The sequence below is a fragment of the Archocentrus centrarchus genome, chromosome 24 (assembly GCF_007364275.1).
Source record: "Archocentrus centrarchus isolate MPI-CPG fArcCen1 chromosome 24, fArcCen1, whole genome shotgun sequence".
Classification (NCBI taxonomy): Eukaryota; Metazoa; Chordata; class Actinopteri; order Cichliformes; family Cichlidae; genus Archocentrus; species Archocentrus centrarchus.
Window position 1 is genome coordinate 16,891,768 of NC_044369.1, and position 27,306 is coordinate 16,919,073.

A 27,306-nucleotide genomic window follows, 5' to 3' on the forward strand; every position below is an offset into this window, starting at 1 on the left:
GTAACTAAATTGTTTGTTTGTTTTAGCAGACGTGATTTACAATAAATGCAGTTGACTCCCTCAGGAACAAAAGTAAATATTAACATGTACAGCGTCAGACTACAAGGTGAGACTAATGTTTTCCCACAGAATTCACCATATGATGTTAAAATCACAGGAAGTGCTAAAACACAGAGCAATAAATGTAGCGTTATAAAGTCAATAAACTGGCTTTGCAATGTTTTTTTTATAGACCAAAATCTTGCAAAAATCATTCTGGAAACCCATCGTGAGATGACTTCCAGGGAAAGCCACCGGTGTTTTAGGACTTCCTTAGTAGCCACCAAAAATCCTCAAGACGGTGAACTGAAAAAAAGTAGTAAAAAGTGAAATCATTTTTCCTGAATGCTTTCCTTTTGGTCAGCGTGTTCCTGTATTTTTCTCTCCAAGTGGACTGTTTACCTGCATGCAGCCAAAGCCTGCTCAAACATGACTGCTTCTTACAGGTTGGTGCATATTTATATCCAGATGTGTGTGTGTGTGTGTTTTTTTTTTTTTAAATATAAAGATCAGGCAAAAGTTAGTTTACATTAGCTAGGACTTAGCTAGTATGGAAGCAGCAAAACTCCTGAGTGGCGTGAACTGAGAGTATGACGGTTTTATAAATAAAGTCGGGGTGTTATTTATTTTTTATTTCAATCATTCCCCACCACTTGGAGCTGTCAATAATTCAAGTTTTCTAAAACCTCAAACATAAGCCTTTAGCTTATGGCTTGTATTTGCGCATTAAGCACTGTACGCCATAAAAAAATAAACCTCAGACACATCAGTGACAAAATGACAGACAAATGTCTGCTCCCTCCACGTGATCTCACTTTAAGTCATCGTCTAGCTGGCATGTTTTTCCTTTTCTATGGACATGTAGTACGAGAGCTGGTGACTAACACAGATGGTGGACAGATCAAATGATTCATCTGTGTCGTATGGCTGACATATACACATCATTGTCTCTACTGGTGTGGGTTTTAGGGGTCTCCTGTAGCATTCCTACACAGCTGACTCTCCATGTATGACTCATAGTCTTGTAACCCCCAGACGAAGCAGACTTTACTGTGCTGGCTTGTCTGCATGCTGTAGTAGGGAAATCTGGCAGGATGCTGCTTAGTATTTGGGGTTTGTCGGACTGTCTAGCCAGGCTGTGTGCGCGTGGTCGGATCAGTCTGTCTACAGAGGCATAATGCCTACTTCACTGACAGAAGAGGTTACAAAGTTACAGCCACCACTCTGACAGCTATACTCAGCAGGAATCTCACCTACATTACAGGGAAAAACAGGGCATATTTCTCTGTGTGGCTAAGAGCATGTGTTTTTATTTTCATCCTCGGATCTGTAGCTGCATTCCTTTTCCGTGTGTTGTGCGAGACGGAGAGATTGCCTGAGAGTGACTCACTTAAACCTGACCCAGCAGTGAGGTAATCACTGGAGGACGCTTGGAGTAAAAGTGAACTTTGATGATGGTGTCTGGGATTGTGTCTAGGAGTCCCCCAGACAGTTAAAATACTACAACATGGGTGTATGCATCTGTGTGTGTGTGTTTGGAGGGCTTTATGGTGATGCTTGGTGCCTCCTTAAGAGAGTCTTCTCTTCACTTTGTAGCTTTCCTTTACATTATTTGTTCATGGCCTTATGATATAGACCCCAAATCCATTACAGAGTCCCTCCTCACAGACTTCAGGAGCCTATTCCAGTTTGTGGGGTACACCTGGGACAAGCGGGCTAGAGAGACAGAACACCACACCTACAGGCAATTAAGAATCACCAGTGAACATATCATGCACGTCTTTGGACTGTGGGAGGAGGTGGCATCTGGCAAATCCACGCAGACACAGGGAGATCATGCAGAGGGCACAGAGAGAAACCCCCAGGCAGGCTGAACCTATTGCACCTATCATCTGAAGCTATCATTGTTATATTTAAAAAGGTAGAATTTTCAGGTTTTCTTCTTGTAGGAGCTTCCATCAGGTTTTTCAGGTACTTACTGAAAATCAAAATAAATCCTTGTGTGAGAGCTGTTTGGAGTGCTGTCTGCTGTCTGTTGTTATATATGCACTTAAAAATGAGGCCACTACATGTAGATTTGGTTCTGGGGGTGTGTAAGATGCTTACTTTCACCGCACTTGTGTTTGGATACAGACACCAACAGCAGATATTGTTTGTTATGTAGCATCACCTGCTGGCTTAATGGAGAACTGCCAAAGGATGAATAAGAGCAGTAGGAGAATTACACAACAGGGAGCTGCTTTAATGCCATCCAAACAGAGAAAGGTTCTGTATATGCTGCAGTTCATCTACTGAATATTAAGAAAAAGGTGCATTTGTTGAGATCCACTTGAACATTACTGACAACAGCAAAGAGCACAAAAAGTACCAGAGAAAAGTGAAATTGCCTCAGTGTTTTGTCACAAATATCTCACATTCTTCCCCAAAGTCCTTTCAAAGTTCTTCAGATAAACTTGAATCCTGTGCAATAAAGTATGCATAGAGGGCTGTGGGAAAGTGGCTGAGGGAAACCAGAGACCTGGGCGTCTCTCTTAAAACAGTCTGACAATAACTATAGAAAAATTGCATTCCCTGCTCTTTTTTGGATCACACAAAAAAACAAAAAACAAACAAAAAGCCCCAAACACCCTCATTTTAGTTCATTTTAGGTTTGGATTGCTCATGAACTGCTCCAGAATTTAAGTTATGGATGGAGGCGTTTCAGCCAGAATTTGGAGTGACTTGACTGGAAAGCAATATTCAGTGTGTGTGTGTGTGTGTATAATGTTTCTATAGCTTAAATATCAAAGTCAGAGGCTCTTGGCTATTAACAAACAAGCAAAAAAAGGTTCACCACAGTGGAGCTATATCACAACTGATATTTTGATAAGCAAAGCAATAAATTTGAATGTGATACACTTATACACCTGGACTTACTCTGAATGCCAAATATGTACCGTGTTTGGCCATTGTATGGAATGATTCTTGCTATGCAAACTGGTAGGCAAAATAAACATGGTGAAATGCCATGTTTGGGTAAGGAGCCTCCAGTGTCTGACTGAGCTTTGACCTAAAATAGGTCTGAGAAATGTGAATATGCTCTATGAATAGAGGTAAAACAGGCTGAGGAGGGGGGAAAAAACTGTAAAGATAAAATAACTTACAGGCCTCCGAGGCCTTCAGACATCCGCACGGAAAAAAAAAAAATTGTGTGGATGGCGGTTTGCAGAGGGCATGGGAAAATCTGCGCTGACAGTGAGGAAACTTTGGTTCTTTTGAACAGTAATGTAAACATGTTGCTTGAAAGTGACGTTTGAAAGGATCTGTGTAATCTGAGAGCAACAACATCTTGGACAACAACAGCTGTCCGGTTTTGTGTGGGTCTTTGTGGGAAAAGTCCAACATCAGGCAAGAAGAGCAGACAAAATACCCAACTGTGAATTATCAGTTGTTGTCTTCATGGATTTTTGATGTGTAAACTTTGTGACCCCATTCATTGCCATTGTTAAAGTTGCTACCACAACTTTCCTCTGAGGCAAAGCGGTAACATCAAGCTTTTATATCTGGAGAAGAAAAAACTTCCACACAAAATTACATCCTTTATTAATTAAATTAAATTTAAGGCAATCTGATCGAGAAACGAAGCTGGCAACTGCAAGTGCCACAACTTGCCACTAGGTGGTGTACGACCCAGGCCATACGACAACAGACCATTATTATTAAGAAGATGCATCAACTGAGATTTCGGTAAGGTTATAATGTACAGCGACATATAAGTATAAACATACACATGAGAACACAGACTCACATACACGGGAACTACAAGGCCAGACCTAAAATCGACTTCAAATACTTCAGTAAATAAACAAATGTGGGCTGACGCTTTCAAAAAAAACCTAAAAGATAAAAAATAAATAAATAAAAAAGTGCTCCTTCTGTATGATAGACCTGCCCATGAAACAGCTGTCTTTTTATGAACTTGTTTATTATGTCAAACTTGATGACTGGCACGTTGCATTCACTGCCCGGGTACGTTTTGAGCACTCCCGGCGACTTGCGGTCCCTCCTCCATCAAAACGTCAGAAACGAGCTCTATAAAACTCAGGTTAGGCCATACCGAGCGCTCAGAGTCGCATAAACCTCGTTAACGGGACAACCTGCGGTCTGCCTCCTCTGAGACAGTAAGGCGGCTCTGCGTTTAAATGATACAGACACTACTAAAGGAGTAGGATGCCAAGCTGCGGGATAAATCTGCTGGAGTGAGCACAACTATGCAAAAGACAAGATCGCTTGTTTCTACGGATCAATTTCATATATGTGGGAGAACGTCTTTTTCTGGACTTTGAATTGAGTTATGTCTAATGGGCGAACACAAAATTGGATTTCCGCTGACAAAGGGGGCAAGAAAACGAATTAAGCGAGGAGTTTTTAATCATTAGTTTTCAAGGAAGTTGAAAGAAGCATAAGAAGAATCATAGGTCACAGGACTGTGATTTGACGGATAGTTGTCAAGGACCTTGATAGTCCTCTACACATTTCAACAACCGAGCGAACAAATGCAGAGAGAAAGATGCATTTGGGTAAGGCTTTACTGTTTGTCCTCCTCCTCAACTGCGCGACTTTGAGCTCGTCCCTGTCAACTTGTGCCACTGTGGATATTGACCACGTGAAAAGGAAGAGGGTCGAGGCGATACGGGGTCAAATTTTGAGCAAACTCCGACTGACTAGTCCTCCACACTCTCTTGGACCGACTAAAATCCCCTATCAAATCCAAGCGTTGTACAACAGCACCAAGGAGCTACTGGAGGAGTTGGGGAGGGATCGGCAGCAAAGTTGCGGTCAAGACAACACAGAGACAGAGTACTATGCCAAAGAGATATACAAATTCAACATGGACAACAGACCGCAAGAGAACAGTAAGTATCGCACTTTTTCAGACAGCCAAACTGTTTTTCTCCTCTTTATGCCAGACACCAACGTGTCCATAATGCGTAATTACGCATCAAACGAAGAGTGTACGCCTTTCCATCTTTCAGTTTTATGACTCTGTTGATTTACCAAATTATTATTTTTGATACATTTAATCCTTTTGAAACTAAAAATTCTGATCTGAATGCTCAGTTATTCCAAATGTTTAACCAGACACAAGCTGTTCCCTATTTTACAAGGAGGAGGACTTTCTTAATTTTCTTCTCTGAATTCTTTGGATTTTTGTAAAACTGAAGGGCGAGCAGAAAGCTTTATTTCTTTTGTGCTCGCCAACCTGTTTTATGTCTGAACCTGTGTTCCAGGAAGGCCACTCTCCTCCCACTCCTGACTCCACTCTTCTTCGTATTGTTTTTTTCCCCCTCTGGTTCATGTCTCCCATCCCAGATGTTCCATTTCCTTTCCAGTCAGGTTCAAATGAGAGGGCCATCTGCACAGGCGGATGGGGATGCCTATAGAAGAAGGAGTTGGAAAAGTTATCAAAACTGAGCAGGAAAAGCTAGACAGCAGGACCTCCCCATTAGCTGGGATAGAAGGACTCCTTTCTACTGTGGAGTCTTTCTGTATGGGAGGAGTTGGGTCCCCTGAAGCCCTCATATTGGTACCACCCACTTGCCTATTGAGATGGAGCTCAGAGCGACCCCAGTGCCTGCCTTGGCTAGTTAATTAGGCTCATGGGTGGCCCATGAGAATGTGATCACATACTGCGGAGCTCAGGTTTAACTCTGCTAAACTGAGAGTGAGGCTGAGCCTTAAACCTGTTTGAGTCTATGGACTATGTCACCATTTCATGCTGCCAGCAGGTATAGGTAACAACTCATTGGTTGGTTTAAAATGAGCTGAATTGTATATGTGGAAGATTTGTTAAAATAAAGTTAAAGGCTGCTCAGGCTCACATTATTTTCTCTACATGTCTTAAACTAATATTTGAATTTCTCCTCTATAGAATTAAAAGCTGTGATCTGTAATTGGGAAACCTGTGCTAGAGGGAGTGTGTCAGCACTTGAAGGAGATTCAAGTGGCATGTGGTCCGACTGAGTCTGGATTACTGAGAGAGCAGAATAGGATAACTGCTGTGCGTGTGTGAGAGGCGAAGCGGGCCTCATGGTCTAGAGCAAAGCCAAGACCATTGCATCACAGTCCCTTTGAAATCAACAGGTGTTTCTCAAAAAAAAAAGAAAAAAAAAAAGATTTCCCTCAGCGATGTTCTGTTTTGAATCTCACAAAATGGTTTTGACAAAAACACCCGGCAGTAGGTGCCTCGACGTGGTGGACTCACTGCTGGATTGAGAACCACAGATGGGCCTCAGGTATGACCGTGTTAAACAGATTTATATATGGTTCAGTGTTCACTGGTATTTAAGGAGACTAACAAAAGCTGATGAATGAAAAAACCTTAAATACCAGGAGAGAAACCAGTCGCAGTGCATGTGCAGCTTTGTGTAGACTATTGTTTCTTGTAGTGTTATCTTGTGTCATTATCTGAAACTCAAAGGGGAAATGCAAATGAAAAGCAATACAAACAATAGAAGAGCTTGACTCACACATATACACAACTACACGTGTGTCCTGCTCAGTACTGGGTAATAAAAATGAATACAAACTTTGTCAATTCTTACACTATGGTATTTGCATGAGTGTTTTAATGTGTCCAGTGTGATCTCATACTTAGAAATATGCATTCTGTCAATGCCCTGTATATCCACATGCATTCATTCAGCCCCTGAACTGAGAGCTGTTAATGTGATTTTCATACGATGGAGGAGGAAAGATGATGAACTTTCAGATTTGTTGGGCTCAACTTTTATTTAAGTTTAGCAGGAAAAAGAGATCAAAAGAATACAAAGGGACAATTAACACATCATATATATTTTCTGCATCTTTATCCAGTTTACCTTTTTATATAAGAAAACAGGTTCTAAAAGTTTCTCAACGTTTCCCTTCGAAACTCAAAGCATATGAGTACTGGTTAAATGGGAGCAAATGGGTAAGCTCACCTGTATTGTGGTAGTGTGCATCAACAGTTCAAGCAAATCAGAAACGTGTTTTCTCCTGCAGAAATGTATGAAGCAGATGGGGACTAACCTAAAGCTTCTTTAAAACACTTTTTCAAATGGAGTGTCAAACCTCTCTCCAACCCAATCCTTTAAAATAAACCTCAAAATACATCAGTTTTCCTTGCCCCCCAGATCAACACATACAGTAGAAGCATTTTGTGATCTGGCTCACTGGATATCCTTTCCAAAGCAGCCCTTTTTATTTTTTTTTGTGAGGTTATAAAGCTGTAATTAAAGTTAGGTTAGATTTCGGTGCCGATACAACTCTGGGAAGGCTTTATTGAAAGACCGTTTTGTGTAATGTTGGGTAATTTAGGTTTATTGAAACATTGTGACCTGTCTTAAAGTGACTAGAATACTTTATAGCTGTTAGTGAAGCTTTGTTGTTGTGGTAACCACATTAGCTGCCCACTCCCTGGTTTCTCCCACTAGCTGCAGTCCACAGAGAAGAATAAAAAATCCCTTTTGTGGCTACTGGGAATTTTTATAAATATAAAGACTGCATGAATTTGATCCATTGTATTAACAGTTTTACAGATGTCTCTTTTGATAATGATGGTCTATGGGGAAAAAATGCTTTCTGGGCCGCAGGGACTGTTTTCAATTCAAATGCAAATGGGTACTTGGAAAGCGTAGCAGCAAGGCTGAGTGGTGGTGCTGTATCTGTTAATGCATTCATTATCTATACCCCCCCAAATGTCTACCTCAGCAGATTTTTTTTTTTTTTGCCTTTCTAATGCCACATGATTTGTTTGCATCCAATTATACTCAAGACATCTGTGTGATTTAAACTTGATTGCACTTTAGGAGACACTTTCATTCATTAAAGGTGGCCAGAAACAATATGCTGCATGCAAAACAAGGGGTTCACATGCAGATTTTATTATCGTTCCATAATAGGCACATGCTCGTGAATGACATCAAGTATTACCACACGCCAAGAATACTGCACCTAGCTGTCAACTTTAACTCCTTACTTTTTGAGTATGAAATGACGTGTGACTTTTTTTCTTGGTGGTATTCAAACTTACCCACAAGTGATGTCAAGTTTCTCAACTTACAGCAACTTACAGCAAGAAACTATGCCTTTAAGACAGTAAGCTGTCAACAAAGCCTGTGATTATAAGCCACAGCCCCCATGGTGCTGCCTGCATGAGGTATAACAGGGCATGAAGGCTGGCTTTGTGGAATGAAAATTTGACTCTGGGCCAGCGGCATCACTGTCTGTACCTTGTTTTATATGGGGAAACATACATTAGCTTTTTGATGGGTTTCAAAGGTAAATCACTGACGTTTAAATGACCTTAAGACAACTCTGTGAACCAACTTGAGGCCATGACAGGTGTAAATGAAGCAGAAGGCTGCCACAAGACTGACAAATTACTGTGTTGAGAGTGTGGACAACAAACATTGGAAAGATTTCCTTTTATAGCATGGCACTTATACAGAGTCTGGCATGTGTCAAAGACTGAGGCTGGGCAGTGGAGAAGTCATCATGGTCAGGAAGGGTTCAGGTCCAGAAAGTTGTCAGTGGGACTGAGGATAGCAGGGTTTCTGATACCAGACAGGTGATGTCATACTTAGCTTAAAAATGCTATTTCAGTGACAACATTCCACCAAATATAGACAAAACATGTTGCAGAAACACTGACAAAATGTGATAAAGTAGGCAGTAACGCTAGTCACTCACTGTGGTTTGATAAACGTAGTGCCAGAGTCAGTATGGCCATATTTTAACTGTAAACAGTTACCTATACAAGGTCCACCTCTTTATGGAAATAAAACGCTTCTAAGCATGTTCGCTCACAAAACATTTATTTTATTCTATTTGTTCCAGACGATCTGTCTTACTGTCCAAAAGGCATTACTTCCAAGGTTTTCCGTTTCAACGTCGCCACTATGGAAAGGAACGCAACCAACCTGTTCAGAGCAGAATTCCGGGCGCTGAGAGTTCCGAACTCAACTGCCAAGAGGAATGAACAGCGGATTGAACTCTACCAGGTGCGTAAAGGTACCGTTTCCTTGTCCTTCTACCTAGATTAAAGGCAGAGCTCAAATATTTTTCTTGGATGTAATCTTTGTATACAAGAATATTACCACTACAGTTCTAATCTGAAAAAAAAAAAACTGTCTTGAATTAGCTAGTTAGTTCTATCATTATTTTGAGCCCTAATTACCATAAAATACACAATTATGAGTTGATTGCAGTTCAGGACACAGGGAACAGAAAAATGAACGATTAAAAATTACTTCTTTTTTTTTTTAACCACACACAAAATTCTGTATTCAACATTAACTCTGTGCCTTCCTGACACTGAGCTATGATACAAGATTAACTGAGAAATCTGACCATCAAAGTCCCGTCCACACAGGAAGCAACTAGCAGCAATGTGACAACCAGAGACCACAGAAAGTTAATAACATTCAGTGATGCTGGTCACAAGTTAAACGTTCCTTTTTTTACTTTGAGGTGAGCAATTGAAGCGATAACCATGAGAGCGCTGAATACCAGTGACAGACATATGACAGGGCAGTAAATACATTACGGGTTACCTCGGCAAAAGCAGACTGGAATGTCCACTAGTGAACAATCATCAGCGACCAAGAGATGTGCAATGAGCAGACGGCTTCCTCTGTGGACATCAGCACAGACTGATACAATGTGGCTGACTGGAGAACCGCTTAGGCTTCATTAGTGAAATGCTACATTAGCTTATGTTAAACCAACTAAAGAGGAACTTGCAATTACAGACAAGATTAAAATATCCTTGTGAAACTTATTTTCAGAAGAATAGTTCTACCCAACCCACAGACAAAAAAAAAAAAAAACACTTTCAGATTCAGATTTGGCTTTATTGTCACATCACAGATTTACAAAAGTAAAAAGTAGGTGAAAAACATTGTTGCAGAACTCTAGATTACAATACAATACAAGATCACAATAAAAGAAGCAGATTGATACACCATAATTTAGATGCAATAATAATAGCGCATATGTCTGGCAATTGAACAATAATAAAAATAAATAAGTAAATAAATAAATAAATAGACATCATAATTTCTTCAGCAACCTAATAGCGGTTGGAAAATGGCTCGTTAGCATCCTGCTCATATGACTGAGGATGCATTTATAGTGTTTTCCAGCCAAAAAGCCAAATTCCACAGAAAAACCAGGACGTGTGGCAACCTTGCCAAAAGTTAAGTAAATAATAACAGAAAAAATAAAATTTATAGGTCTTGTACACATTGCCATGTGTCTTTAGTTATAAAGTAATAAACTCAAGCAGATAAAACTGGAAGGACATAATTTAGCTGGATTTGATCAAATGTGATGATACAATCTACTAGGATAGTTGCAAAGAGCGATATTAATATGGAATTTAACCAAAACGTAACCAAGAATGTCAGTTGTTTTAATGGCAGCATTGGCCTTGTGATGATTAAAAATACTGTTTGTTTTTTTTTTTTTTTAAAGATATAGCACTATTACATTTTAGCATATTGCTGGCTGATGACTGTTTTTATTTTTTACCACTGTAGACATCATCACTTCATCAGTTAAAGAAATAGACTATCCCAGATGTAATTCTGAGTGAACCGTTAATGACTATATAACCGTTAATGACTATATATATATATATATATATATATATATATATATATATATGATTACTGTATAAAGGTGGGAATGAGCTTTTCTATAGGTGTTGGCCTTTCATCAACACATAAACAGCATTTTACTGTCATTTTACATTAAGTGTTTTAAATAATACACACACACATGTGGATGTAGCCTCAGTGCAGCCTCAAAGAGCTACTGGCTTTGTTATTAGGCCTTATATTAGGCTACAGAAACGTCATACCATTTGTGTGCATGCTATATTAATGTACTGAATACACTTTCTCATCTCACATTATTCAAAATGATTCAAAACCATTACTGAATAATTAGAAGAATCCTCTGTTTTATCCTGTTTTTTTTGAAGCTGTTTACAGTTTTGAGAGAAAATGTTTTAGCAGAAGTATTTATTATTGCTTTGCAGATTTTGAGGAGATATGAACACATTAGAAAACAACGCTTCATTGGAGCCAAGAACGTGCTCACCAAAGGTACTGCAGAATGGATTTCCTTCGATGTGACCGAAACAGTGCGGGAATGGCTAATGAACAGAGGTGAGCCTGAAGTCTCCTCATTTCATAACCCCTAAATTAAAGGATTATTATTAAGGTTAATAAAAGCGCGCATATATATATATATATATATATATATATATATATATATATATATATATATATATATATATATATATATATATATATATATGTGTGTGTTATCCTTAATCATAATCATCCTGCTGCATCTGGATTGAGAAACATAAATGGAATTTTTTTTAATTGCAAGTTGTTGACAAATTTCCTCTCCACACTTATTTGCTATTAGCATCTAATCTGGGTTTGGAAATCAGTGTCCACTGTCCGTGCCACACCTTCAACCCAAATGGTGACATCATTGAGCATGAAAACGAGGTCCTGGAGGTCAAGTTTAAAGGTGAGCTGCAGTGACATTTTGTCACATTATTATTTTATACGAGATGTTAGTCATCCAACAGCTGAGAGTTTCTGCTGTCGCCATCTTGGTTGCACAAAACCAGATGAGATGAGGAAGGACAGGTCTGACTGTGAAACCGTATGCTCATTGGCTAGACAGAAAGTGGGTTTAAGGCACTTCCTCATTGGCTTAATTTTCATATCTGGAAGCTGTGTCCATGTTTTATGCGGTCTATGATTTCTTACCATCCCTGCAATACATTTACATGGGATAATTTCATCTTCATATTAACCAAATCACATCTTAATTGTGGGAAATATTCCCAGATTACTAGCATATAGTTCTCATTTATACACAGTTTGGTATAAGATAGTTCTATTTGAGGAAGTGTGATGGATTTTTTTTAAATAGTTGTACAGAGTGCATGCTCAGACGGAGGCAGGTTATGAAAGAAAATTGCCACAGTTTTCAATAGTTGTTCACAGTGCACTTGGATCATATTTGTAATCGAGGTATTGATGAAGATGAGGAGCACAATCGCTTGGATCTGGATCCCTTGAAGAGGAAAATGGAACCAAATCTCCCTCACCTCATCCTCATGATGATCCCGCCCCACCGCCTGGACATTCAGTCCACACGCCGACGCAAGAGAGCGCTGGACACAAACTACTGCTTCTCGTAAGGGGATACATGCCAATATTAGCTAGACCTTGTGAAAGCTTTTTTTCTTAGTGCTGCTGAGCTTTAATTGTACTTTCTTTTGCAGAAGCTTTAATATTGGATACAACAATTAAATAAATGTTCCATTACAAACATTTGAGACTGACTGTATCACTGTTGTTCACCTCCATCACAGAAACACCGAGGAGAGCTGCTGTGTTCGCCGGCTCCACATCGATTTCCGGCGTGATTTGGACTGGAAGTGGATCCACGAGCCCAGTGGTTATGATGCCAACTACTGCTCTGGGCCCTGCCCTTACCTGAGGAGCTCAGACACAACGCACAGCTCGGTAGGTGGGATTTTCCAGAGAAAGAAACAGTAAATGTTTTATATGCAAAACTTTAACATTTACATTTTTTATTGTGTGTATAATCTTACTATGATTTAATAACATATATGATGCTTTTTCCATTTAAAATAATGAATCACTTTCATTACTAAAGTGTTTTATATATGTCTTACAAGATTTTATAGAAACTTGTTGGGGTATAAAAAATGTTTTTTTCTATTTCCTCTCTATATGAGCACCGACACTAGCATGGCATATTTTCCTTTACCCTCAGCGCTTACCGTGTAAAGGTAGAGCTGATGATAAATCCTCCTTTATTTGTTTATAAAATATATTGTAATTTATGACATTATTTATGTGAATGATGATGATGATGATGATACTTTATTGATCCCTCAATGGGGAAATTACAGTTCTTGAGAATCTTGAGTCTATATATTATATTACGATATAAAATTTTTTGATAGGCTGGCAGCATTTTGTAGAGCTTAATCTTCAAGAAAGTGTGAAAAAACAATTGTTGATTTGATCACAAATAAATATATGTGACAAACTCTAAAAGCTATCATTCAGTATTTACAGAGAGATCAGTTACCGATATTGATACTGATTTAAACCAAGGTGATTCTAGCAGTAACTCTTTGCATCTCCAGGCAGAAGTTTTGTGTTTACAAGACCGAGTCCTGTATTTAAACATGGGGGAACCTTCTTAGTACCAGGTTGGACCCCCCCCCTTTTTGATTCACCAAGGTGCTGCAAACATTTCTCAGAGATTATATTGTCATGATAGCATCACTCAGTTGCTACAGATTTGTCAGTTGCACATCCATGATGCAAATCTTCCGTTTCACCACATCCCAAAAATGCTCTGTTGAATTGAATGGCTACCAGAGTTCTGTCAAGAAAATAGGCCCCACAACATTACACCAACAGCCTCAACAGTTAATACAAGGCTGGATGGATCCATGCTTTCATGAATTCTGACTCTACCATCCAAATCAGACCAGGCAACATTTATTCAATCTTCTATTGCACAATTTTAGTGAGCCCGTGCAAACTGTAGCCTCAGCCTGACAGGACTGAAAACCAGTGTGCCTTCTGCTGTTGTAGCCCATCTGTTTCAAGGTTTGACGTGTTGAGTGTTTAGAGATGCTCTTCTGCATACCTCGGTTGTAATGAGTGGCTATTTAAGTTACTGTTACGTTCCTATCAGCAAAAACCCCTCTGGCTTGTTGCCTTGCCTATGTATAAAACATGGACCTAGCTTCTGGGTGGGAAGAATCAGGCCAATTCGGAAGTGCTCTGAACCAGCATTCTATATGAAGGCCACCAGATGGCAATAGCTGTGGTTGCAAAAAGACTTCTGGTCCTGCAAAAGTCTTGAGAAAATGGCTTTGTAATCAATTTCATGCTGAGTTTATGAGCTCAGTCACTCATTTTGGGTCATATTGAATAAAAAATGTAAGATTGTTTTTCAAATCTGCGTCATAGCATGTTTCATAGCACCATGTCTGTGGTACTCAGCTCATTGGCTGATGAGCTGTCAATCACAAGTCTTTAGCCAATGAACGTACGGATTCACAGTCAGACCTACCCATCCTCGACACATCCACTTGTTTTGCAACCAAAGTGGAGACTTTGGAAACGCTCATGTTGAGACTTCAAACTGGGACTTCACAAACCAGCGGGTGATCCCATCTTTTATACTGTCTATAATTTTTGCCCAAGAGAACTGCTGCTAACTGGATATTTTCTCTTTTTCATAGTATTCTCTGTAAACCCCAAAACCTGTTGTGTGGGAAAATCCCGGTAGATCAGCAGTTTCTGAAATACTTATACCAGCCCAACTGGCACCAACAACCATGCCACGTTCAAATTCACTTTTCTTCCCCATTCTGATGCTCGGTTTGAACTTCAGCAGGTCGCCTTCACCCTGTTTACGTGCCTAAATGCACCGAGTTGCTGCCATGTGATTGGCTGATTAAATATTGCCATCGATGAGCAGTTGAACACCTAATGAAGTGGCTGAGGAGTGTTTGTTTTGCCACTTTGGTTGTTAAAAGCCAGATGTTTGGCTCTCTGGTAGGAGTGGCACAGGCTCTTTGTTGTTATCGATTTCTCTCGTGGATTTCTACTCAGAATTCTTTGTGTGCCATGTCTCTGCCTCTCTGTATAAAATAGCCAGCAAATTGCCAGGATTTAAGCTGTCACCAGGGACACCGATAATTAAGTTCACAAAGCACATGTAAATTATGTAATTACTTATCTTTTTTATCTCTCCCCTTTGCTTTTCAATAGCTGCTGAGCCTCTACAACACTCTGAATCCGGAGGCATCCGCCTCCCCCTGCTGTGTCCCTCAAGACCTGGAACCCCTCACTATACTCTACTACTCTGGACGGACACCTAAAGTGGAGCAGCTCTCCAACATGATTGTCAAGTCTTGCAAGTGTAGCTGAGAGGAGATGAATGTGAGGCAGTGTGGCAGGATTTTACTCGGTACAGACCAAACCCATGCATGACTTTTGGACTTTTAGCTGTGACAAATACTTAAACTGTGGCCTCATGGCTTAGATTTGAAGACCACTCTGGAGGTCGCACATTTTTAAGGATGCAGATTTTCTCAAAAAAAACCCCCCAAAAAACAAAAACAACAAAAAACTTGATATCCTAATTTTTCCTGTTTCTCCCGATTCATTTTGGTTGACAGCTTCAGTAGTTTAATTTGAATCTCGAGCCAAATTCAACCCAAATTAAAGAAATAGTCCCCCAAAATAAATGACCTTAAAATATTCCCATCTATATTTGTGAGGACTTCAGAAGCTAGATTGCTGAGAGCACCTATTTGTGACAAAATGAAAAAAAAAAAAAAAAAAAAAAACTACAGCTGCTTTATTGACAGTTACTCAAAGAGACTTGTGTTGCAGTATTTCTGTGTAAATCTTTCTTGTCTCTAGCCTTGATTTTACATTGTTAGTCGTCACAAATATAGACAGGCCTCTTCTGTCAGGCTGGATTTTTCCTTGAACTTGCCTTAAATTCCCTTTACTTCAAACAGTGGGCATTATCTTCAAACACAAAAGGAGAAAGGACAGACTTGCTGCTGTATCCAAAGCCATAGCTGTGGTCAGGAAAAAGGAGAGCTGAGAGAGAATGCCTGCTGGATTTGCAATGGAAAGTCAATGAACAAAGAAGGTTGAGCCAAGCTTTTTCTTTTTTTGGCCAGCCAGCAGCAATGACCTCTTTTTTTTTTTTTTTTTTTTCGGTGAATCTATTAAAACGAATGGAAGAAGGAGAAGAAGAGAAGAAGAAGAAGAAGAAGAAGAAGAAGCGGAAGAAGAAGAAGAAGAGGAAGAAGAAGAAGAGGGGACCTGTATGGAAGGGAAGAACTGTGATGGAAACTAGCCATGAGCACACTGCCATTCACTGGAAGTTTTCATCCTCAACAGGTTCAAATTATTTTTGGGACATCAAAGAATATACTGGAAGGGAACAAGTGTTATGCAACAGGTTTTTATGAGACTTCTTTTACATTAATAGCAGATTTAGTCTGTTATGCAACTTGTCATATAGTGATTGTTTCACTAACTGGGGAGAAAATTGACGTGTAACAATTTTATATTAAACTGTGGGTACTGTTACATTTCCTTTGTGATTTAGAAAGAATATGCAACATTATTGTCCATATACAAATTCAACCTGTTATATGGGATCCCCTTATTTGTCTGACTAAAGGCCATTTTTAGTGCAGCTGTTTTTTTTCTCCTTCTCTTGTCTCCTATTCACTTACCTGTCACCTTTCAGTCCAGCCAGCTGACAAGGAGTTTACATGTGCAGTCCGGGCTTCCCAAAACACTGCAGTCTTTCATTCCCTTTGCTCTGTCTCTGTTTGTTTTGGTGCTCTTTTACAGTGTGAAGTTCTAATGGAACAGAAATGAAGAGGGAGTGAGGGAAAAGTGACATGACAGTGGCTGGATGTACAGTTAGACCTCATTTTCTCCGAGTCATTGGAACATTTCTGAATCCCTGTACTGTCTGACATTTGCCCAATCATAGTCATCTATCCTTTAGGTGACGTTTAGATCATGTTTTTTTTTTTTTTTGGCAGTAATGTTGTTTGATAAAATGATTGTTATTAAAAAGACATCATGCAAAAGTCTATGAGCCCCTTTTTAAACCGTAATGATCAAATCTAACAGACCTGCGAAAACATTTAACTCCAAATTAGGAAATGATGAATGTATCCACTGGTCTTGTCTGCCTTATTGAAATGTCATTTAAAATGCTATTTTCACATAATGTTTTGGTTCCATACAAACATAATTTTTCTTACTTGAATCTCACCAGCCCCACCTGTTTCCTGCAGGCGCATGCACAGCCTTTTTTTTTTTTTTTTAACCAGAGTGATAAATTCAACTTTCTCAGGGGTTACTGCTTAACAGCTTTCCCAGGCAAAAAGCAATTACTCTTATTTTAAGAGCATATTACTGCGCAGACATCTCTTTATTTCCTTATTTTTCATAAAATGGTTAGCATAAATCACCCAAAAACCTGAAAAAAAAAAGGCATTTCACATTCAGTACCGCTTCCTACCTACTGTAGGTACGTATTCTCCTCCAGTTTGATACTTGCTTTCAGTGGTGGAGCCAGACAGTTTTTATAGGGGTGGCTAGGCTGATGCCATTACTTACAGTACTGTGCAAATGTTTTGAACCACCCCTCATGGGGAAAATGGGGAAAAAGTTATTGAAACACATGCAAACATAAATGGAAATACAGAATATGAGGCAAAAACAGAGTTTGTACAATTCTAACACACTTGAAAGTCAATATTTGGTGTGACACCCCTTCAGGGTGGCTGTGGCTCGGTTGGTAGAGCAGGTCACCTACTAATTGGAAGGTTGGTGGTTTGATTCCCGGCTGCTCCGGGCTGCATGCCAAAATATCCTTGGGCAAGATACTGAACTCCAAGTTGCTCTCCGACGCAAGCGTTGGAATGTGAATGTTGGATAATAAGCACTTAGCTTAGTTACATATGGAAGTGCTTGTGTGAATGGGTGAATGTAAAACATGTTGTATAAGTGCTTTAAGTGCTCAATTAGAGTAGAAAAGCGCTATATAAGAACTAGTCCATTTTTTCTTCAACACAGCCTGAACTTTCTTGTCATTTCTTTAAGTACTTTTCAGGAATAGTTCTCCAGGCTTCTTGAAGGACATTCAAAGCTCTTCTTTGGATGTTGGCTGCCTTTTGTTCTGTTCTCTGTCAAGATGATCCCACACTACTTCAATAGTGCTGAGGTCCGGGCTCTGGGGAGGCCAATCCATGACTGATGTTCCACTGTGTTTTATTTCTGTACAGGTAATGAAGCTGTTATCAATCAGAAACTTACCGGATGATATTGCATGGTGGATCAAAATCTGATGGTACTTTTCTGCGTTCATAATTCCATCAATTTTGATAAGGTCTCCAATACCACTGGCTGAAATGCAGCCACAAACCCTGACAATCCATTGTGTTTCACAGATGGCTGTAGACACTCACTGTTGCATCTCTTTCCTGACGTGCTCTGTACATACTGATGACAAGTTGAGCAAAAAAAAAAAAAATCTAATTTTGATTCATCACTCCATCAGACCTGTTGCCATGGATTTTCAGTCCAGTTCTTGTGTAATTTGGCACACCTCAGCCTTTTCTCCCTGTTTCCCTTCCTTAAGAATGGCTCCTTGACAGCCACCCTTCCACTGAGACCATTTCTTGTGAGGCTTCACTGAACAGTAGATGGATCAACTGAAGGGCCAAATGCATCTCTCAGGTCCTGTGTCAGTTCTTTGCTGGATTTTTTTCCTATATTTTTAAGGACATGACTTTCAGTTGCTGGTCATCTGCTGTAGATCGTTTTTAGGCCCATTGCTTCGTGTTTTGTCTTCTACTTGTATGGTTTCCTCAAACGTTTTTAAGGACACACGGCACACCAAAAATACAATTTTATAGCTCTCAAACTGTCTTATCTTTGATGCTTTTTGTAGATTCAACTGAAGAAATGAGAACAAATTACATGTATCTGCAACAGGTTACTGCTAACGAGGTGCCTAAAGATACAATTTAAAACTGGTTCTTTGCTAAGTTGTCTGTTATGTGTAGACACAACACTGGCTCATCACTTGAGTCAGGTGCCTTTTTAAAGCTTGAATGATTCATAAATTAGTGTTAAGTGGCTTAACAAACAAACAAAACTCAGAAAATGATCAGGTACAACAATGAGCTGAAAATGAGTGAAAAAGACAGCCAATGTCCGCAGAAAAAACTTTTAAAGGTCTTCAGACAGACTGGAGCACTATTGCTTAAGAGCACTTTTAAAAATGACAAGAAACTCCAACTCCTTAGAAGCAAAACATAAAGAAAGGAGGGATGGCTCAAGACTTTTGTACAGTACTGTACACTGGGGTAAATATTTTGGTCACTCACTCATCATTTGCTTATGCAGTCCTATCAATATAGATGTTTATGTAATCCTCAGTTGTTGTTTTTAAAAAGCTCAGAAGATTATTATAATTTAAACAGACTTTTTAAAAATAATTATGATAAATTATTACTAATAATACTAATAAATACTGGATATTACTCCAATGCTGGGCATGTTAATAACCCCCACACAGACTTCCCCAGTGTGGCTCTGGCCCTCCTTGCTTTGACTTTTTTAAGTGTTTGATAACGATGTATTAAAAAAGTTGATCTATTACACTTTAGTCAGTAGTTTCTTCATCTTAATTGTAATCTTGAAGACCTGCTTATAAAGTGGGAAATATACACATTAGCACTGAGGATTTTATTAACATTTGTAACTGGAAAATATAGATACATGATAGATACATAATACAGAGTACAATATATGAAAAAGAAAAAGAGGCAGATCTTGTGCAGTTCTTGCCCAAAAGTTGGTCCTCTTGATGGCTTATTACCAAATGTTTACTCTCTCCTTTATATAAAAGGTGACTAAGCGGTTGCTTATATTTTTATGTCAACTTTGCTAATGGGTTACACCGATTTGAGGGGATGTTGGTTGAGCTAATATGGACTGACAAGTAGCCAGAGAGAATTCTGTTTCTCTACGTGCCCATTATTGTTCCCTGTCACAATCAATCAGAGATGAACCACAAAGATGGAAACACAAAGACCAGAGGGCATGGTGAGGTCTAAAAACAGGAGTCGGGGCTTTAATGGGTTTACAGACAGCCCTGAACCAACACAAATTACTGGTACAGAGCAGCCGTGCCCCACGCATGAGTGACTTTTAACCTTCAGCAAAAGCCAGCAGACAGCAAGTCACTTACTTATGTTCCAGAGAAAAATTCAGTATTGCAAAAATCATTACTTTAGTGTACATAAATGTCACATATACATAAAAGCACTGCAGCTACATTTCCCCTTTGACTTCTTCAAGTCTGTAGATGCAACCAAAACCGAGGCGTTATTAACCCAGTGGACTCTCAGGAAGAGTAAAATATCTGAGTGTCTTTTTCCCATGTCGGTGTAATGGAAGTAGGCTGAGGAGTTAGCGACGATGAGGCCTTTCCTAACAGAGGCAGCAGTTTGGCTTGGGTCTTTCTATTCATGCAAGTTCTCATTTTGGCCCAAGTAGTGGCGAGCCACATTGTTGAGCGGAGTCAGACAGTGAAACACACATGAAGAGAGAAATACGGTAAAGCTTCTGCTTCGGTGCAAGGCTCGGTGAGGCGCCACAGTTGTATTTGTTCTCATCAACTATATGAGCAGCAACTTGGTAACAACAACAAATAATAGTCTTTGGATGGTTCATAGGGCTCACTAGCCAAATGGATCCAAAAAGAACCTTTTTAATTTTTATCTCTCCTGGCTTCTTCTCTTTAATTGGGCACATCTTTTGAAAATCACTGAGTACTAGAAAAAAAACAACAACAACAAGGGAGTAAAATGAATCTGGATTCTGCTGAGCCTGGAGGTTCATCTTTTATGTTTGAAGATGCAGATAAGAACATTGTTTGCTTATTTTAGAGGCAAGCTGACCACCTCAACCCCAAACCTGCAATAAACCTATTTCCAGCTCCTGGCTACTGGCTGGATGAGCAAGTCATAATCTGATTTGAGTTCAGGGTCCTTTTCTGGGTTGAAGTCTGACTTTCTCAGAACTTGTGCTCATCCAAGACTTACCAATGATGAATTGCATGACACGTAAATGCACAGAGGTTTGGAAAACTGTGCTGCTATTCCCTGAGCAGATTAACAGATGTGGAGGGAGAAAAAAAAATGAGAGGGGGAAGTGAGAGACAGAGGGAAAGTAGTGTGTGTGTGTGTGTGTGTGTGTGTGTGTGTGTGTGTGTGTGTGTGTGTGTGTGTGTGTGTGTGTGTGAGAGAGAGAGAGAGAGAGAGAGTCCTCAAAAAGACTGCTGCTGCAATAAAATCATCAGGTCACATCAGACTAGTTCTCAGGCCCCAGGGTGGAAAGAGTTGTGTAATTCAGCGATGGGAAGAACACACACACACACACACACACACACACACACACACACACACACACACACACACACACACACACACACACACACACACACACACACGCACACACACACGCACACACATGCACGAATCAAGCCAGCAGCCATAGTTACTGGAAAAGAGTGAAGGGGTGAACAAATATGTAAACATGTATCAACTTCATAGACCTTTATAGCTAAACAAATGAATGGGAGGTCTGGATCAAACTACAGCATTATATTACAGCAGAGTGTGTGTTTCCGTGACAGTATTCCAATAATAGTGGGCTGGTGCATGCGGGAGAGACAAAGAGAGGAGGGAAGCAAACTGTGGGAAGACAGACAGTGTGACATTATAATTTGCACACCCTTTAAAATCAGAATACACCATTACACAAAATTTGTGTGAGACAAGATTGCAAGTGTGAATTACACTTAAGGTGAAGTACACCTTAAGGTTTAGTGGAAAGAAACATAATCTTCTTTCTACAAATTATAACCCAATATCATGAGTGAGGCCTTGCTCCCTTCAACGCACATGCTCTACAATTTAGATGGACAGCAGCCCTGCATGAAAAACTGGATGTACAAACCACTGTGCGCAGTGCGGAGTCATCCAGACTTTCCAACCCCCAAGGCAGCACATCAGGTCAGAAGTGTGACCAGTTCCATATGCAGTATCAGTGTGGGGAGAAATTGTGCTTGTTGGACCAAGGTCCCTGCTAATACTGCCTGTTTGGGGAACAATTTCTCAGTAACCAGAGAAGAGAGGACATGAGGAAGTGTAAGCTGGCAAAATAAAAAGCACCATCAATACCTTTTTCTGACGATGCATATCTGCTTAGCAATGGAATTATTTTTAAAAGGATCTATATAAAAAATTTATCGAGTTAGTATTTAATAAGAGAAGTTGAATTGGAGCCAGCAACCTTGACTGGTATTGCACTTTAGGGCACTTCTGCATTGGCTTCATATTTCCAATCAGATGATCAATAGCTTTCTTTTATGAAGAATCTATTATTCCAACCAGCACCCAGTGTTTGCATCATAGAGGTCTGGTATGATGACCATGGAAGCATTACCAATGTTTGCTGATCTCTCAGATCTTAATTCCTTTCACTAAAAATGAAGGCATCTAAACCTGCTGGCTTCATGTCTGGATATTACATGAACCTGGTCTGCGAGGTGAATTGTAAAACTAAATAATTCTTCTTTTGTAATCATTTTACAAAGTTAAAAGAATTTATATTAATCACATATTCCTTCACATTTAACTCTAGAATACTTTGGTATACAAATGGTTGGCTCAATAACTGCAAGCCCAAATTATTATCCCTCCACCACCATGCATGGCAGTTGGTATGAGGTGCTTGTGCTGATGTGCTGTATTTTGTTTTCACTTATGTGGTGCTGTGCATTATGGCCAAACATCTCCACTTTGATCCTGTCTGTCCAAAGGACATTTTTTCAGAAGTCTTGTGGTTTGTTCAGATGCAACTTTGCAAACCGAAGCCACGTGGACATGTTCTTTTTAAAGAGAAGAGGCTTTCTTCAAACAAGCTATATTTGTTCAGTTTTCTTCTAATTGTACTATCATGAATTAGCCCTGTGATAGACTGGCAGCCTCTCCAGGCTGTACCCTGCCTCTCGCCTTATGACAGCTTGGACAAGCTCCAGCTCAACTGTGACCCTAACTTGGATAAGCGGAAGAAGATGGATGGACAGATGGATGGATGGACTGATGGACGGACGGATGGATGGATAGTTATGCATAGCTCAAAGAGTGTAATTTCTGCTGTGCACAGGATTTTTAATACTGATACTAATACTGATATTTAAAAATCAGATATTCCAATGTTTTGGCCAATATTTTTTTTCTTTCAGATACTCAATGCATGAACAGATTTTCCTAACATTTATTATGTGTAGTTATTTATTTACTCTTTTACGCTCTACCCAACTCTGCTCGGATTACCTGGTTCTTCTGTTTGTGGTGTTCTAAACATGTGTTGCCAGCAGGGAAGGAAACTATGCAATGTCAACACTCATAACGTGGTCTCCTCATCTCTTCTTTACATATATAATATTATATTAGCCCATAATAATATAATAGCCCATCAATAAATCAGTTGGAGTCTCCCCACAATAACTGATCAGAATATGATCTAGCAGCTTGGCCTACAGCACTAGCTTACAGCTTGACTGTCATGAACTTTCACAGTTAACATGCTTACTGACCTTGGGGTGAATTTGGTGAGACATCCACTCACAGGAATATTGTGTCATTGTGTTAACGCACACCTGAATGCTCTAGACCAGCAAACTGTCAAATCTTCAGCTTTTATAGAGACGCTCACATTTGCCGATCAGTCAGTCAAGTGCATTTGATTACCAGCACCTGGCTGCTATGTATGCTCTTAATTTTCAGTGAGGGTCTATGCACAGGAGTATATCGAGTCTAACCATATTAAGTGCTTTGCTTGCTCAGACACAACCATATGTACATTATATGGACCCATAATTGTTTGACCCTCATTCAGCTACACTTTTATAATATCAGTTGAGGTTTTAACATTTGTGACGTGATATCAAGCTTTTAATTTTAAATCATTCTGAAGAATATCAGTACATACATTATCATATACAGTCAAACTGTTAAAGAGCCCAACAATAAAATTATAAAAGGACTCCTTTGTTTAAGGAATGTGTGTAACACTGCCAGAAGCTGAGTTTAAGTTTCCTTTAGAACATTTATTTTGTCTCTTCATAGCTGTAAACACTTTCTCCATTTACATCAAGTTACAGACCCTGATACTTTACCTACTACTTTATAAACTTTCAGAGAAACATGAGGAGGGAGGGTAAAGTAGGACATCTGTGGGACATTTAAAGCATACTTTGCTGTATTTGTGTTCAGCTTGGCTGATGCTTTTCTGTGCTCACACACATATAGAAAAAGAGAATCTTAAATCAAGTGGATTCTTAAGCGGTAACACTTGTTAGATTACCCTCTAGGTAATGGTAAGACTGGCTTTCTCCCTCCTATAGTCATCCCAGAAGTGCAAATCAGATTGATGAGAGTAGTCATATCTTTAACAGCCTCTTATACAGCTGCCACTGCTCTAACAGGTAATGGAGACAGGATCAGCGGGGTGCTTTCTTCTGCACAAGCTCAAAAATGAGGACTTAAATAGTTTTGCTAAGTTTATTATCTTTCAACTTGTCTGGGCATACGTTTGTTCTCACAGTAACTGGTGAAAAAAGCAGTTACACAAAGGTCTCACCACAAAGAAGGAATTTATTCTACTTGGATAAAAGCTAAGTAACACAAATCTTGAATTTACCAAGTCAATGAGCTGAAAGAGGCCCGCCAGCTGCAAGAAATGCTGGAAATAGAAGTTTACTTCATTTTCGGTGGGCACCTTCACCTTAATAAAAATGCTAACAATCCAAAGTCAGGAAAAATATGCCATCTGGTCATGGTTTGGAGTCATTAAAATGCACTAGTGTGTATGTATATATATATATATATATATATATATATATATATATATATATATATATATATATATATATATATATATATAAAATTGCTCAATAGAAAGAAAAAAATTCAGGTGTTTCATATAGTAAAGGATTTGAAGTATAAAAAATAAATAAAAAACAAGTATTTCTAAAAAAAAATAAGTAAAGAAGAAGTCTTTAAAAGTGTCAGCAGCAGCATTCAGGAGTTTGGTCACTTCCCTTTTTCCTAATAAAACCTGGTATAAAATATAATTTTCATCATATTCTCAGGCTAGAGTGGAGAATGTGCCCTTTCCAAGCCAAACTAAGCATTTTGGTTGTTTTGGTGTTTTGAAATCAGATGTCATGAATGAGGTGATGCTCATAGAAACAGAGCACACTGCAACAATAGTGTTAAATATAAAGTAGCCACACTCTGCTTTATCATCTATTTCCTCACTCTGCTTACTTACTTGTAACCATAACTCATCTTATCTTACCCAAAGAGCATGATTGTGCAATAAATGAGACTCAAAACTAGCAACTGAGATCATAAACTAATCAGGAAAGTGTTTACTGGGGTTTGCAGAGGGTCATTTTCTCATACACATCTATACTGTCTAACTTTATTTTGCAACCAGGGGAGTTGACCCCTTCTGGGCACTTGAAATAAGTCTCTCCCTTACTGGCTTGAATTAGCAGACCCCATGGCTATATCCATGTTTTTTATAACTGAATTACAGAAGACAAAGTGGATGAAAATGCCACTCAGTCTCAATCTGGTTTTCACACAAGGTTCAAGGATGGGTGGTTTATGTATCAGGCTTCCAGTCGCAAGCAACTAAAATATAGTAATATCATTGTTCTGGTAGAATCTGACAAAGTCAAATGTGTATTTTCAGAGGAAAAATAACTTCACTTTTCAAATGTCTAGCTGCTCTTAAAATGATATTACCATCATTTACCTGTGGATACAGGAAACTGCATTGTTGGACTTTTGCTTAATGCCAACATTACACAACAAAACTGGAAAGTAAAAACTGTAAATCTCTAATAGCGCTGTAATTACTCTTCTATTAGTAACAAGATACCTCAGCCTCTGTGTTTCCAAGTAACCAGCAGAAGCAAAGAGGTGCTGTTCCTCCACAGAGTCAATGGGAAACATGCTTGGTTTGTGCCTCCGCCTCCTCATTAATCTGCACAGGACCTACTGATTCCTCCAGCTGGCAGCGCTCCACAGGCACTCTACATCCAACATAATGTGTGTGTATGTGGAAATGTACAGCAAGCCTATGATCCCACTGGGAGGTTTGTGCCTACATGTATATATATTAATGTTTGTACCTTATATCTAAAAGTTCAGCTTAAATTGTAGAGCTCATATCCCAAATCACAGGGAGCTACTGCGCCACAGTACCAATACCATTGAAAAGCTAAATATATGGCTAACATGCAGGACTTTGTAAAACTACTTAATTACAGTACTAATTACACACATAACATGATGTACATAACAACCAAAATACACACTCACCACGTCACCGGTTCAACTGCTTGTTAATGAAAATATCTGGACTCAGTTTTGGTCTCAATCTCAGTGCTGCAACTTTCAGATGGTGAGGTCAGATTTGATTTATGACCACATTATAACCATCTTCTGATGGCTGCTACCAGCAGGGTAACGCACCATGTGACAAAGTTCAAATCATCTCAAACTGGTTTCTTGGACATAACAATGAGTTCACTGCACTCAAATGTCCTCTAGAGTCACTAGATCACAATCCAACAGAGCACCTTTGGGATGTGGTGGAATGAGAGATTTGCATCATGGCTATGTAGCTCACAAATCTGCAGCAACGGTGTGATGCTATCATGTGGACCAAAATCTCTGACGAATGCTTCCAGCACCTTGTTGAGTCTATGCCATGAAGGATTCAGGTAGTTCTGAAGGCAAAGGGGGCTCCAACATGGTACTAGCAATGTGTATCCAATAAAGTGACCAATGGGTGGATTTCAGTATAGACTTTAAATAGTTTCTGAATTAAGAATTAACTAACTGCTTTATACTATATAGGTTATAAACTATAGTTTATAAACAATCTTTTGACACTGACCATTGTGAGACAGCAGGCGTCGTCTGAACTGATTTTGATAAACTTGCCGCAAAAGTGAAATCTTTCCTTGGACCTTACAAGTCAGGTGGCTGCCTGACCACTTTTATATTCAGTGGTGTGTCATGTGGCACCATGTGGTAGCAAAATGAGATAAAGTTTCCACTGTGAGAGCAATGCTTTGGTTTCTCCTTTGGATGCAGTCTCACAGTAAGAGGACGTGTTAGTGTCACAGAGGACTTTGTACTTAGGGGCAGGCTTACATTAATACAACATGTAGGATTTATAATCTAAGTCACTTGGATATTTAAACAAACACCGCATAGTTTTCGAGCCACATCCTGTCATCACTGTAAACAAAAACTGATATGGGCAGTTCCATCTCACGTTCCCACTACGTGCACCAAAACAGCAGTGCTGTTGACAAGCTTCACTCTTAAACACAATCACTGATGTCCTGATGAGACCGGCCTCCCAGAGCTAAACTGCGTGTCTTTTGTTTATGAGGGTGTTTCCAGTGAAATCAAATTCCTCTAAACAAAATGTTGCTTGTTCACTTTCT

At 39.4% G+C, this 27,306-nt stretch overlaps 1 protein-coding gene across 1 annotated transcript; it reads left to right on the plus strand.

The window, feature by feature from the left end:
* Window positions 1-4,155: 4,155 nt before the first annotated feature.
* On the plus strand, window positions 4,156-15,916 carry LOC115774722 (transforming growth factor beta-3 proprotein-like). Its single transcript, XM_030722112.1, has 7 exons — window positions 4,156-4,934; window positions 8,899-9,062; window positions 11,105-11,234; window positions 11,503-11,610; window positions 12,123-12,288; window positions 12,467-12,620; window positions 14,919-15,916. The coding sequence occupies exons 1-7, from the start codon at window positions 4,589-4,591 to the stop codon at window positions 15,075-15,077; spliced, it is 1,227 nt and encodes a 408-aa protein (XP_030577972.1). The 5' UTR covers window positions 4,156-4,588; the 3' UTR covers window positions 15,078-15,916.
* Window positions 15,917-27,306: the final 11,390 nt, after the last annotated feature.